At 44.6% G+C, this 16136-nt stretch overlaps 1 protein-coding gene across 1 annotated transcript in view; it reads right to left on the bottom strand.

Moving 5' to 3' along the window:
- Nucleotides 1–16136, bottom strand: part of ADAMTS9 (ADAM metallopeptidase with thrombospondin type 1 motif 9) — a 185860-nt gene that overhangs the window by 46144 nt on the left and 123580 nt on the right. Inside the window, exon 29 of the mRNA XM_004368663.1 lies at nucleotides 814–981. Within this exon, the coding sequence (XP_004368720.1) occupies nucleotides 814–981 (168 nt within the window). The remainder of the gene's footprint in view (nucleotides 1–813; nucleotides 982–16136) is intronic.

Here is a 16136-nt window from a genome sequence, read left to right on the forward strand (position 1 = left end):
TAAAGGTCCTTCTTCAAGTTCACCAGGGAAGCTCATCCACAGCTCCCAACCACATTACCAGCGTTTAGAGTTAGAGGAGTCTAACTGAATGGTTTCTTGGATACTTAACACCCACCTTCCCCATCCAATACACACGGCACACTCATCCAAGCCAACAAAATCTTACTCTAGAGGGGGTCTATTAGACTCAAGACCCCTGAGCTAAGCACCTGGCATTCATTATTGTATTAAATCCTCATAAGAACACTATGAAGGAGATGTTATTATCTGAGGGTCAGAAAGGTTGAAGAAGTCACCCAAGGTCACTCAGCTAGAAACTGACGCTGAGAACACCTCCCCCTGCCCCCACCCGTTATAAGCACGTAAACGGGCAGAGAAATAGTCTCTGATACTTAATATCAAAAGCTCTCTCTTCAAGGACCTCCAGGGTGAATTCAGACTCAGCTTCTGCCAGGTGACCACACTCAACTTCAGTGTGATCTGAATTAGTGGTTTTCTGAGTGCTGAATAATAGGAAAAAGTGCCACCAGGGAAGTACTGAGGGGCTGTTGTGGTCTAGAAGTCTGACATCTGTCACCACTTAGAGTTAATTCTCACCACCACCCTATAGGAGGCGTTACGCAAAGCACCAAGGGTTGAAGCCACTTGGCCAAGGCCACACAGCTCCGAAGTCTCCTGAATGTAAGGCCCTTCCCTCCCTGTCCCCAGCTCCCCTCTGAAAACCAAAACCGTGCAGAGAACACAAGTCACACACGGAGCCAGCCATGCTGCAGAAAGCAAGGAAGCAGTCGGGAGGGGAGAAGCGTCGCTCACCTGACTCCAGGCTCCAGCCTTCCATTTGGGGCATCTTCCTCCTCGGCACTTTCTGTGCCCACTGGGCTTAGCAAGGTGTTTACAGTAATCACTTTCTAAATGGGTTCCATCTTTTGCCATGCAGTAAACATTTCGTTGTTTATGCCCTCGACCACAAGAGACAGAACACTGCAATATAAAGCAATGGCAGGTTGTTGTTTTAAATCACAGCGTGAGATGTTAAGACCATGCCTAACAAAAGTCACTTTTTCCCCCTTTCTCAGCACCATTTTGGATGATCTCTCAAAGCTCAACAGGGAAGGAAGGTGGCATTGGCAAAAAACGTGCCTTACGTCACAGCGGCACTCCTGGATGGTGCTTTGGGTCCCTCGAGAGCGTGGGCAAGTTCTGACAATTAATGCCAAAGACAGAGCCCAGGGACCTGACATGACCACGGGACTCTGACTTGAAGAAGTCCTGCTATGATGAAATGGCAAGGATTCCTTTTGCACGTCTCCGATTAAGGAATTTCTTCAACAAAATGCCGTGTGACTCACAGACTGGGAAAAGGTCCATTTCCAAATTACAACGGTGTCCCATTTCCTAAATAAACGATTTAAGGACACCTTTCAACCATTTTCCCGAGCATAAACGCTCATTTTTCCAGGCTACGGGGAAGACAGTGAAAAAGGCATATTAGAAAATGGAAGGTAAGCTGGCAGGTAAGCTCCTGCCAATTTCAGGAGGGAGGCACTACCGTTCACTTTGGATCTGCTGGTTCACTGAACTGGTTTAAATGTGACCTTGTCTGACCGCATCTAAGAAACTTGACTTTGATTTCAGATTAGGTTTCTCAAAAAGATTTCGGAATCAAAGTGCCCATGGAGTCAGGACAAAAACTTCATCTGACAGCTTGCAGAACAGGCAAGAGGCTGGCCCAAATGAATGCGCTGAGATGTTCAGCTTTCATTGCCTCATTAGCGATTACAGAAGTCATTACCACTTGGATCATAAGCTTGCTGGCTCAGGTTTTCAAGACACATTATTTCTCAATATAATGTTCTTGCTTTTTAGAGGGAAATGAGTTTAAGAATGAAGAACAAATTCTGAAAATGCAATGAAAATAGATTTCAAGTGTCATTGCCTTTATTCAATATTTCTTACTTCCCTCACTAACTTTGTGGTTCTGTTACCTTAAATTACCAAAGCGCCCTTTTATGCCTAACAGATAAATAGCACCATGTAAAACATGCAGCCTAGTATTAATTTAACCACTATTGCCAAGCATAATCAAAGTTATACCATTCATAAACATGCCAGACATGTTTTTCCAGTAAACACAAACCATTATGAAACTTCCCATAGCGGGTGATAGAGAAATTCACAATAACCTATCAGTAGGTTTGGCATTGACATTTTACTTTAAAAGGTGGAAACAGCACTGTTTTCAGCTGAGCTCTCATTTTATGAGTATTATGATTTGGAGTAGGAGCCCTGGTGGTGCAGTGGTTAAGAGCTCGGCTGCTAAGCAAAAGTTCAGCAGTTCAAATCCACCAGCCACTCCTTGGAAACCCTATGGGGTGGTTTTACTCTGTCCTATAGGGTTGCCATCAGTCGGCATGGACTCCATGGCAATGGGTTTGGTTTTTTGGCTTTTATGATTTGGAACAGTCATTCTAGAAATCTTAATAGAATATAGAGTGTGGAAGGAAGGAGCCAGTTTGATTATTTATACAAAAATTAAACTAACTATCGTCCAGCCTAAAGCATTTTGATGTATATAAAGACTTTAGAGTCTAGAAGGTTAAATCCCCGTTAACCTGCAGAGCAGTCTATGACGTGCTCTCGGGTGCACAAGTGATCCCTATTATTAGTGACCAGTTTTAATATTTAAAAATGTTACTTCAACAAGAAAATAACAGAAAGGCACAATTACTATGTGGGTTGAGTTCACCCGTTTCTTCAACAAACCTTTACTGAACACCTCCTTCCTGTGTTGCAGGCTTTATGTTCAGTATGTTCAGTACTGGGAATAGAGTGATGAACAAGACCAACACGGTCCGTGGCTCATGGGGCTTACACACCAGTGAGGGAGACCAACAGCACGCAAACGCTGACAAAAAAATACATACACATATAACGACAAAGCGAGATGAGCACAACGAAAGAAATAGGCTGGAGAGGTTGCGTCATGCAGGCTGGGGCCAGATCATACAGAGCTCACAGGCCATGACGATGCGTTTGGAATTCATTCTGCACACGATGGGAACCCACTACAGAGTTTTCAGTCAAGGAGACAAGGTCTGGTTTATGTTTCAAAAATTCTACTTTGGCTACTGAGTGGAGAATGGACGGAAATGCTGCATGAGTGGGAACAAGAAAATTGCTCAGGAAGCTGTTGCATTTGTCCAGGCAAGAGGGGACAGCGGCTAGATTAGGGTGGAGAGTGCTGGGGTGGGGGAATTAGGTGGATTTAAGTGATGCATTTTTTTGAGATAGAAATGGTATTACATTTCTGTGATGGATCAGCTGCAAGGTAGAAGACTCCCAGGTCTCTGTCTTGGGCAATTAGATGGTGAAGACATTTGCTGAGATGGGAAAAACAGCATCTGGAGTCAAGGATACATTTATTTGTAGAAGATAGGCTGGACTGAAGGATATGGAGTCATGAGTGGTAACATCTGTTCTATTAGGGTGAAGAAACGGGCGCAGTTGTCTTATAGCATCCTGGGTAAACCACGACCACCCGTGAACATGGGTGAACGTAAAACAAGGGTTTCTGGTCTGCCTTGTGGTTGATGTTGTTAGTGGCTGTTGAGTCAATTCTAACTCATGGCAACCCCACGTGTGCAGAGGAGAACTGCTCAGCAGGGTTTTCAAGGCTGTGACCTTTTGGAAGCAGAACGACAGGCCTGTCTTCTGAGGTGCCACTGGATGGGTTCAAACTCCCAACCTTTCAGCTCGTAGTTGAGTGCTTAATCCTCTGTGCCACCCAGAGACCTTCATTTCTGTCTGAGGAATTATCATTTCAATATACAAATCATCCAAACAAGCTACCTCTTCATATGGAAGGGAAAAAAGAGTTGACAGAAATATTAATTTAATAATCTGCTGTGGTAATGAAAGAAATTCACAAGGTTTTCACCGGCCAATTATTCCAAGTCCTTCTTCCTAGTCTGTCTTAGTCTGGAAGCTCCGTTGAAACCTGTCCATTGTGGGTGACCCTGCTTGGTATTTGAAATACTGGTGGCACAGCTCCCAGCATCACAATAACATGCAAGCCACCAAAGTACCACACACTGACAGATGTGTGGTTAACACTGCAAAGAGTGGGACTCCCAGAAAATTTAACTGTGCTCACGTGGAACCTGTACATAACTAAGAAGAAGTCGTTCGAACAGAACAAGGGGATACTGCATGGTTTAAAATCAGGAAACTTGTGTCAGGTTGTATCCTTTCACCATACTTACTCAATCTGTATACAGAACAAAGAATCCGAGAAGCTGGACTATATAAAGAAGAATGCAGCATCAGGATTGGAGGAAAACTCATTAACAGCCTGCAATACACAGATCACACAGCCTTGCTTGCTAAGTGACGAGGACTTGAAGCATTTACTGATGAAGATCAAAGACCACAGCCTTCAGCATGGATTACACCTCAACATAAAGATAACAAAAAGTCTCACAACTGAACCAATAAGCAACATCATGATAAATGGAGAAGAGATTGAAGTTGTCAAGGATTTCATTTTACTTGGATCCACAATCAATGCCCATGGAAGCAGCAGTCAAGAAATTAAATGAAATATTGCACTGGGCAAATGTGCTGCAAAAGACCTCTTTAAAGTGTTGAAAAGCAAAGATGTCACTTTGAGGACTAAGGTGTGTCTGACACAAACCATGATATTTTCAATTGCTTCGTACACATGCAAAAGCTGGACAATGAATAAGGAAGACTGAAGAAGAATTGATACCTTTGAATTATGGTGTTAGTGAAGAATATTGAATATACCATGACTTCCAGAAGAATGAACAAATCTGTCTTGGAAGAAGTACAGCCAGAATGCTCATTAGAAGCAAGGATGGTGAGACTTTGTTTCACATACTTTGGACATGTTATCAGGAGGGACCAGTCCCTGGAAAAGGACATCATGCTTGGTAAGGTAGAGGGTCAGGGAAAAAGCGGAAGAAGTCAGTGAGATGGATTGACACAGTGGCTGCAACAATGGGCTCAAACACAGCAATGATTGTGAGCATGGTACAGGACTGGGCAGTGTTTCGTTCTGTTGTACACAGGGTTGCTATGAGTCAGAACCGACTGGATGGCACCTAACAGCAACAATGGAAGAGAATGCCTAAAAGTAGGCAGCAATCTAGCAGAGGCAGAGTTAGAAAAGGTACAGCTTTCTATCTTTATATTTATAATATCTTTTGAACAATCATTATTTTCCAGGCACTGCTCTAAAACTTTACATATATTATCTCATTTAATAATCCCGATAACAATAGTGATTGGTACTATTATTGGAGACAACTGCTGTTTTCAACACAATTGTTTCAAGACAATTGGTGACTCCAATACAAGCAGATATATCTGTCAAAAAAATAGTAGCACAATCAAAATAATTGAATTATTAACAACATCACTAATAATAATTCATTAGAGGTGCTTCACTGGAGCAATCAATACCTATTGCTAGTGAAATTAAGATGGATAAAGTAATTTCTAACTATGATGCTTTAAAAATCTTTTGATATTTGGATTGGCTGTATCTTGCCATTTTTATGTGTGTTTTGGAGGACTTGAATGAAGCTGACTTGGAGAAAAGAAAACAATACTTCAGCATGATTCACTGCACATATTATTTGCCTAAAATTGTTAAGATCTAAAACCAATTAGGAAATTCTCAAGATATCTAATCTAATAGCAAACGTCTTTCACTTAATGCTTTCTAACTTACCAGTGAAGAAGGCAGCTGCTCTTGGAAATTTTTATAACCATGATTTTGTGATTTCATAAAGGAGTTGTCATCTAATAGTCAAATAAGCACCTTATATATTCCGCTCTTACATGTTCTGAGGGCCATTTTCATCTGATCACTTCCAGTCCTCTCCTAGGCACTGACTTTTGCACGATGTACCTCACTGAGATGCAGTAGATAATCACCTGGTACGTGTTATTTATCAGCCACACAGCTGAGGGTTCTTGCTCTTGGGAACATTTAATTCCTTAAATTTGAAGTCGAAATAGCCTCTTAGTTTGCCAATCGGAAACTAACTTTTTTCTCTCAGGAAATAATCCAACTTGTTTAAGAGAATGATTTTTTACACAAGTTTGAACAAGACCCCCAAACAATGTAATCTCTGCCTTGTTAATTAGAAATATCAAGGTCAGTATCCCAAATGCCTGGGTTTTCAAGCTTTCATTTCTCTGAGGCAGTTCAAAGGAGATGGTGGGATATGGAGCTTTCTTCAAATGTTGCAGTAACATTTCCGCTAACCAAGGTGTAAGTGTTTAAAATCCTTGCATTTCAGCTCCTCTGGTGGAAACGAAACTCAAGATATGTGCAGTCTGTCCTTAATCTCAACTGAGGCCCTCCTCTCTTGAGTGGTAGCTTCAGATATGGTGTGTATTTGGGACTGGTGTGCTTTCTGTGACCTTAGGGGTGCCTTGCATTGGTCCTTTCATTTATTCTAAGGGGCACGGTCTCTCGGTCATTGAGAAGCGATACAACCTCAGTGGGTCTGCCTGGATAAGAAGAGGTGAAGACTTAAGGAGAATGAGATTCCTCACGTTGCCAAGGATGTTGAGTGCCTAGACATTCAAATGAAGATGGAGTACCAGACAGAGTTGGTAAGGAGACCCTGAGGAACCAAGAAGGAATAAGAAAGGGAGGGTGAAGGTCATGGTTATACACAGAATCTGTTAGGAAGGGTGGGGCTGGAAGATGCTGGGACTTAAAGGAAGCCAGGGCTTTGAACCGGTTCTTCCTGGTTCAGTCATGGCTGAAGAAGCAAAACTGGAACAGACCTGAATTTTTAGAATTTGAGTGAACTGGAACGGTAACTGGAAGGGTAAAAATTATGGGTCAAAGCCCTGCTAGAAACTTAATCTCCTTCTTAGAAAACAAGGGTAGTATATGCGTTGCATAGCAACCAAATCTCTTGCCAGTCAGATTTTGCACAGAGTGGGAAGTAGTGGTGCCCCATTCAAAGATCGTGTACAACTGCACCACTTCAAAAGTACACAGCGCTCCATAGTCCTGGCAATAATCCAATCTCACAAAAGGGCTCACTTTGCCTCTTCTGAGTCTCCCATTCCAGGGCTTCAACCCATAATTCTTCCTGTTCTGGCTACTGTTCTGGATGACCCAAACTGTAAAAATTTGGGTTTGTTCCAGTTTCATTTCATTGGCCATGAACGAACTTTGAACCAGTTTGAAGCCCTGGAGGAAGCACTGGAGGGGCTGGGGTGTGACCCAGGACTACCTCAATTATGATAGGTGCAAGATAAATATGTGGTAATGGATCGTCCAGGAGGGCAGTGCTAGCAGAGAGTCTGGGCAAACCACAGTTCTGTACTTCTAGGTCATTCGCATCTCCAAGTGATTCGAATACATGAGATTCTGTATATATGAAATGTATTACAGGGGGAGGCTGATGAGCTTGTGCCTATTTCCCACCACAGGACTGGTTGACAGCAGGTTAGAAATAAGGAAGAACTGAAAGGCTAAGAGAAATGTCATACATTGAAACCCACTATCAAGTCAAGCCAAGACTCTCCTGGCTTGATAATCTCCTGGCTAACCATCACTCCGAGATGGGTGAGCAGAGTTTCCTTTAGAGACAGGAGACTCTACTAGTTATTACTGAGGGACTTTCTTGAGTACTCTAGTAACATCTAGATTACTTCATTTAAAAAAATGTTCAGTTGGATTTTTTTCATAACAACCACAAGTTCTTTTGGTTCTATTCTCATTTTGACTTTATTTAACAAAACATAAAGTCAAACCTCATCTAGAGAGTATGCCATCAGAGAGGACTCAATGCTTGTGCCCAAGGTTCAGGACCACCTATGCCAACTACAGCAACGAATGGAGTGAGTATTGCATGAGCATCACAGTATCAGCAAAGGCAAAACGAGGTCAGTGTCTACACTTGTTGTTCCATCGAAAAAAAGCCTGGTAAGTACAAGAATACAGCTTTAGGGATCAGAAGTGTCAAACAATGCTCAGCGAGAGCCCTGGAAAACCACATGGACTTGCCATAAAAAATAGATGGTAGCAGCAACTCACACATGTTCATTTACTGCCCTCTGCATGATAGGCAGTCAGCAAATATTTACGGAGATGAATGAACCCATGAAAGCTATAGTCATCTCAGAAGAGGTATACCAGAAGCTAAATGACATCCTTTCCTCAAGGTCTGAAAGAAAAAAACACCTCGAATCTGACTCACACTGTTCTTGCTGAACTAATTTTACACAAGTTTAGATTCAAAAAGGCCATCCCAAGGGCACTCTTGGAGAAGAACTATTGAAAATCATGCTAACTACCTTTTACTGAGCTTTTCCTATGAGCTGGACGCTGGCCTGAAGGTATACTAGCTTCTATCATTTAAGCCCAACAGTAACTTTGTGGCTCAGGTACTATTAAGATACCCTTTTACAGACAAGAAGAGGTAACATCACTTGCCCAAGGTCACAAAGCCAGTAAGCAGCAGAGTTAGGCTTCAAATACAGCATGTCTGTCTCCAGTGCTGCCATTTTGATCCTTAGCTATACAGAAGAAGGGGCCTGGTTAAGATAACCAGCTGCTTACCTCCACTTAACTATGACAAGAACAGAAGGCAGCGACCTAATAAAAATGTCTCTTACAGCTATTTTAGCTGTTTCAGGATCCGTGGGTTGTTCGGTTGGTTGCCCACCCACTTTTTCCAGCTCTCAGCTTTTTGGGAAGCTGCTTTCCTAAAGACAGTGCATGCTGCCACAAGGCAGGGGCCTCTATGACTGCTTGAAACTGAGAAAACAGGCATGTGTTGCAAATTACTGTTTGTACAGGGTAACGTATGAGGCGTGTGCATCGTTGGTAGGAAAATCAGAAAATTTTTATGTGGGAACATATGTATCCCAATGGACTCCAGTGGAACTCTGTGAATTTCAGGGTTCAAATTAGTGGGACAATGATTGTCCCACTGGACTCTGAGGGTAGGCTTGTGAAAGGGGGCAAGAAAAAAAAAATCCATATTACCTACCAAAAATTCAGACACACTCAATGATTCAATATGCTTCCATTAATGAAAATACACGGTATCAGCAAAAAATTCAAAGCAGAAAATGATAAGGTCTTGAAGGGATTAGAGTCCTCTGACTCCACAGTCTCCCCGAAAAAGAATGGCTCTTCCACGTTAGTAGTTCTGACTTTACGATTTTCCTAACAACACCTTTAATGCCCTGGGAAGAAAAGACACTACAGGAAGCAAACATACAATCGCATAAATAAAGAGCCGCAATTTCCTTTGACTTAAACCTCACCCTGGTTTCTCTGCCTATTTTTGAGGATTTATTAGCCCTTGGGGGTCTGCCTGGTGCCCGTAGAGAATTATTGTTTCTGTTCTCTGGTGAATGGCTATTGGCACAGTCACAAATGAAAGATTGCAGGCTGTAAATTTTAGCCTGCCAATTCACCAAGGATTAATCTTTGAGCTGTAGGGGATTTCAAAGATTATTCAGTCTATTTGTTTTACAAATTCAAGGCTAGAGAAAGAGAGACACGGCATGTTCAAGGTCACACAGCAAGGAAGTAGAGACAGTCCTTGTCCCTATCATAAATACTATTTGATGCCAATTGCACTAGGGGGTTTGTGGCCAGTTTCTGGTGTTCTGCATGTTGCTCAGAAGCCCAGCAAACCAGTACCCCAGTGATTTCCATTCCAAGTAGAGCTAGCGTGATGGGCTAGCCAGGCAGGGACAGACCCTGCACCTCTGGCTTTGAGGGACTGCCAGCACCAGTATGGGCAAGAGGGAATGTAATGGCCCCTTGTTCCAAACTGCCCAGGGGTGGCTGTGCACAGGTCCACACAGGAAACGCTAAGTTCCTGCAGGGAGCGCTTTTCGTCATTTTGCTCTAAAATGCAGCACTTTAAGGCACAGGTTTTGGAGTCAGACAGACCTGGGCTAGACTCCTGTCTCCGCCATTTTTCCGTAGTGCCATTTGGGTAAGTTATTTAACCTCTCTGAACTCAGATTTCTACTCTGTAAAATAGGGATAATAGTAGCATCTATACTCAATGGGGTTGTTGTTACGACTGAATGAGACGATGCTATAAACCCGTAGTATTTTGCTCAGTATACGTTCACTATCGCCACTGCTATCACTCCCATCCAGCGGAGCCTTTTAGAATATCTCGTAACGTGCAGAAAAAAAGGTGTTTTCTTTTTTGATATATGTTAACTAATGCAGTTCAAGATAAGTACTCGCTGCTAATCGAAAGGTCGGCGGTTCGAACCCGCTTGCTCTGTGGGAGAAAAGACCTGGCGATCTGCTCCTATAAAGATTACAGCCTAGGAAACCCTATGCGGCAGTTCTACTCTGTCACATGGAGTCGCTGTGAGTCGGAATCGACTTGATAGCAGACAATAACAACAACGGACTCTTGGATTAACAGTGCAACACGGGTATTGCTGGGTGAAAGGGGGACTTCTTTGGGCAGAATCTCACCCATGTAAATGGGTGAAGTGCTCTCCTTCTAGAGAAAGGACAAATCCACAGAGCAGACGCGAATGCTGACGATTTCTCCTGTTGCGCCCTTTGCGCTCTTCGACTATTTCGTACAATGTGGTCTCTTCTAACTGAGGTAAGAAAAAGGAAGATGCCACATCTGATGCCACATCTCTTCTCGACTCCGTCATTTCTCACTCATACTTATTATCTCAAGAACTACTCCTGTTTCTCCCTTGTTTTTTGGTATGTGATTTTTTTCTAATGTCCTGAGACCCAGACCAGCAGCAGGGGTAACCGTTACCAAAGGCACAGTCGCCCCCGCCCTTCCTGCGTGGCTTGGCTGTAGGACTGATGACAGTCCCCTCACTGGCTGATGTGAGCACGTTTAGGGGAGTTTTTTGGAGGGCTTCTCACAACACAAGAATGGCTCTGGACAGGGGCACCAGGGAACCACAACAAGTGAGGAGGAAGGGAGAGAAAGCTTTCCCCGGCAGGAAGCAAGGGCTGTGACTTGACGACGTAACGCCAGTGCTGACAGCACTGCCTGACGGCTGGCCGTTTGTGTCCAGACCACCCTGGTGCTTATTTCCATGAGAAGGGCTGAGAAGGGCTGAGATTGGCAGGGAACACCATGTCGGAAGGCGGATGTGGGAGTCACGGTCCTCCCAGTCGGATGGGGCATTAGGCCATCTTCCCATGGCCAGTGCCCTCCAGCACCCCCAGCCTTTGCATTGCTACAAAGGTCCACAACAGGAACGGGGAGAAAAGAAACCAAGATTCACATGTCAGCTTGCAGTGCACACTTGAAGGCCACCAGCAGCTCTGGCCAAGTAGGTGGCCCAGCATACGCCCAGCAACGGGGCTGGTGGGGGCAGGCAAACAGGGCATACAGGGAGAGCTGCTCACGTTCTCCACCTTCCATCACCCCCAAGAACTAGGAGGCACAGGGCTCCCCAGCTGTCCCCTCTCATATTACTGGCAAAAACTAAATTTTAACATTAAACATAGCATTAAAAAAACTACCAGCTGCCGTCGAGTCAATTCCGACTCATAGCAACCCTACAGGACAGAGCAGAACTGTCCCACAGGGTTTCCGAGGAGGGGCTGGTGGATTCGAGCTGCCAGCTTTTGGTTAGCAGCAAACGCTTAACCACTGCGCCAAATACAGCAGTATATGAAATTAGCCGTGCAACTCGTGAAATAAAGATGAGGGTTCTGTTTGTTCTGCAGGAATGTAAATATTAAAGCTTTTCTTGCCACCAAGTCAGAACACAAATACCCAGAAAATCGGCCAGTGCAGCATGGGGTACATTCTATCACGGCCACACCCAGGGGTGCTCCAGTCACTGAGGCATGTTACGTAACCAGGCCCTATTCCCCTCACGCGCCCTCCAAATCCCTGCTCCGCGCACGCCGCCCATGTTCGCAGGGCCTCTCTTCCCTTTTCAGGTTAGGTCTGATGTTATCTGTACCCTGACTTCAGCAGGACAACGATGTTGGCATTTTTCAGCAAAGAGGCGAAGGCGGCACAAGGACCCACTCTGTGCCCTCCCCAGGATTACGCATGAAGGCAGTCTGGAAGATGGCAGGTAGTGGGTAAGATGTTTGTTCCAGGATCCTTATTCTCAGTGGCTCCAAAGGTGAGTGAAGAGGTTTCTGAATGAGTAACTGATGGGAAGGCTGTGGCTGGCAGTGTGAAGGCAGACTGTGCTCAAATGCCTGGCTGAGGGTTCGAGGCTACCTGGAGATGTCATTCTGCTAGAAGGTGACGGTGCTCGGGCAGTCCCACTTGACATGACTTATGCTACTGTCACAGGCAGTCAGGAACACACCCGGGAACCATAAGCCACCCTCAGGAATGCTGCAGCAGAAAAGCAATCCATGCAGGTTGTCTTTAGACTTCCACACAGCTAACCAAGGTTGGCGGTCTGAATCTACCCAGAGGAACCTCGAAAGAAAGGCCTGGTGATTTCCTTCAAAAGATCAGTCACTGAAGACCCTATGGAGCGCAGTTCTACTCTGACACAGATGGGGGCCATGAGCCAGAGTCGACTCACCCGCTCAAGCCCACTCCTTGAACTCTTTCTTCCTCTCAGAGATCCCGTCTGTTTGTTAACCTGTCACGTAAAAGTCGTGAGGACTGAGTTCATTTCATTGCCTCATCCCGTCTTGCTTTCTCTCCGTGCCGGCCCTTCCTCCATCTGCCTGGTGTGAAAGGAACATCTTTACGAGCCAGCATTCAAGTATCTAGTGCTGAAAAATCACAACTTTTTCTGCAAGTCGTTTATAGAACTAATTTGCTTTGGGGTGGAAGTGAATGCTGTCCCAGAACTGAGGTACACGTACATATCTGAGGCTGTATCTGGAGAAATCTATCTCAACGGGGAAGGAAAACGTCATTTTAATAATGACTGAAGTGGACGCTCATCTTACAACTGTGTGTCTCCTTTCTGGGAGTTTTGACAGTCTCTCTCCACGTGTACTAGTTAAACCCTCCGTGTCTCCCCCTCCTGTCTTAACCACTTCTGTAAAGAAATGGCTCAAAAGTACCGCTATGAAAAAGCGAGAGGGGACGAAGAAATCCAAGGTAGCTAAAACATAAAAGGCTCATAACATGGAAGACCTGGCACACAAGTGGCTACAATTATGTTTGATGATTTTCTGTAAATTTAAATTATTCCTACACTACTTGGAGATTTATTCAAATAGAAATCCAATGACTGAGACAGAAGAGTGCTAGTTTCTGTGGATCGGTCGCATCTGGTTTGAATCCCAGTACTACCTCTTGCTTCCCGACCTTATGCACGATGCTCGACTACCCCAGCATCTCTTTCCACTTCTGTTCAACAGAGAATTCCTACCACCCCACCCCTCTATCCAGCCACACGAGCCTGCCAGCTATTTCTAAAATATGCCTGGAGTATATGCCTGCCTCTGCGTCTGTCTGGAACACTTTCCCCTGAAATGCCCACATGGCTTGCTCTTTTACTCTCCCACATCTTTGCTCAAATGTCACCTTCTTAGTACAGACTTTCTGGCCTCCTCAAAATTAGTCCCCACCTCTTCTTCCCTGCGCCTTCCTGTCACCCTTCCCTACTTTGTGTTTATTTATGACACTTACACCTTCTTATCGGAGTCCTGGTGGAGCTCAACTGGTAACCAAAAGGTCGGCAGTTCAAATCCACCAGCCTCTCTTTGGAAACTCTATGGGGCAGTTATACTCTGTCCTGTAGGGTCACCAGGAATCGGAATTAACTCGACAGCAACGGGTTTGGTTTTTGATTTTGTGTTGTTTTTTTTTTTTTGGTATCACCTTCTTACAAAATATATATTTTACTCTTTTGTTTTATCATTTATCTACCACCCCAACCCACGAGAATTTTTGTCAGTTTTGCTCACTCCTATATCCCCAGTGCCTAGAACAGAGTCTGGTTTATGGAGAACACTCACATACTTATGAAATGTATGAATGCACGAATGAATGAATGCACAGTAGCTAAGAGAACCCAGAGCCACTTATCTCACCAGATTATTCAAGGACTGAATGAACATTGTCCCCATGCTCAGTCCACCCTAAGGCCTAAATAACTACTGCTCTCTCCAATCTCCTGTGTGCGTTCAGTCCACAGCTGGCTGAGAACTCTTTCGGTTTAGTATCGAATGTTTAATTCATAGCAACACATCTAAACGCTACACGGGGGCATCTAAGAGGAAGGCTACCCGAGAATGGGACATAAAAGCCAGAAAGATGACAAACGGCTGCGAGAAACTCGGAAAACTCCAAGGCCCTGCAAACACCAGGCCAACACTGAAGGTTCGGCTCTGGGCCGCTGACACCACCATATCCCAAAACTGTATCAGAACTGTGTTTCTCCTCCTCCGAGATTCTGCCTGAGAATGAGACTTTGCCAGAAGGGAAAACGCAGACATACAGAGTGAAAACAGAACACAAGAAACAAACCGAAAAAGCCAGATATTTTCTGTCCTTTCTGGCTGGAAACATCCAACAGTCAAAAGCTGAAGACATGCTTCTGATCCAAATCACTGCATCTCAGTTTAACCCCAATCTCCTTTTTAAAAGTTCTCTTTCATTTAGTGAAAGGCTCTCAAAGCATAGAGTAAGAGCCCCGAGATTTTGTAATTACGAAGTGAATGTAACAGAATTAAATCATTGCCATTAGAACCTCCTCTCTACAATCCAGCCACTACCAATCCCTCCATTAAGTGGGGGAGTTGTTACCCACATGTTAGGATTAGGCGACACCTAGAATGAAGTCCCCGGGTGACATAAATGGCTAACGTGATGGGCTGCTAACCAGGAGGCTGGAGGTTCAAGTCTACCCATAGGAGCCTTGGAAGAAAGGCCTGGTGATCTAAAAAGCAATCACTGAAAACCCTGTGGAGCACAGTTCTACTGTGACACACACGAGGTCACCATGAGCTGGAGCTGACTCGTGACAACAGGTATATCACGAACTGGTTTTCTTAGTTCAGTGGGTCCTTCCCTTAGACGTGTGCTAATTCACATCACTCTATTCTGCTGTAAATACACAGGAGGAAGCCCCCCCATCTCAGAGCTCCGGATCTGGGAATGCTGGGTGACCAGCCCTATTTCCGACTTCGTTTCAAGGACATTCAAAACTAAGCCAAGTGTAAAAGGACCTGTTCTAAAATGCAAATATTCAGCTTCTACTTGTGATAAGTTAAATAAACAAAACCAGGAACCTGGCTCTTTGGGACTCATTCAGACCCCAAGAACTTAGCTTTGGAGACTTTTAAAAAGCAGAGGAAAAAGCCCGACCAGTATCCACTTGGGCAACGGCTTGTTTATTTCACGCATCACAGATCAAAACCAGTATTCCCAGTAGTTTTGGAAGCCCTACAGGAGAGACAGTGGGAAAGCACGGGTTTGGGAGTCAGTCAGGTCTGGACCCATGAATTAATGATTGTATGATGCTGGGAAGGAGTTGCTGGGTGTACAAACAGTTAACGTGACTGGCTGCTAACCAAAAGGCTGGAGGTTTTGAGTCCACTCAGAGGCACCTTGGAAGAAAAGCCTGGCAATCTACTTCCAAAAAATCTGCCACTGACAACCCTACAGAGCACAGTTCTTCAACTCGTGGGGTTGCTATGAGTTGGAGTTGACTTGATGACAACAGGTAAGTATGATGCTGAGAAACTTGCTTGACCTCCCTGCGACTCAGTTTTACCACCTGTGCAATGGGGATAAAAAGATTCATTTTGCCAGGATTATATGGCAGTTATCACTGATGAACTCAAACCCCTGGCCAGAGTTTGGCACCTAGCAAATGCTCGGTAAATGGGCGTTCTTATGATTATTTCACCACACTCATTCAAGCCTATCTGGCCAGTTTCAGGTAGGTACCTTTTTGTGCCACATCAGGAAATGGAAGACTATTGGCTGGTCATCGACGGGTGAGTGTGATGTGGAGAAACTCACTCACTCAGAGAGGCTAGCTTTTCTGTGGTGCCTGCGTCTTCTGGTTTTTTAGGGAAGACTTGCGTGTGCTCAACTGGTAAGATTACAAAGCGAGACCTGCGAGGGGAGGAGCTCGACAGGACTGCCTCCTTTCTCCGGGTCTGGCAAGTTTTCCCCCTT

Source organism: Trichechus manatus, unplaced genomic scaffold (genome assembly GCF_000243295.1).
Source record: "Trichechus manatus latirostris isolate Lorelei unplaced genomic scaffold, TriManLat1.0 scaffold00001, whole genome shotgun sequence".
Taxonomy (NCBI): Eukaryota; Metazoa; Chordata; class Mammalia; order Sirenia; family Trichechidae; genus Trichechus; species Trichechus manatus.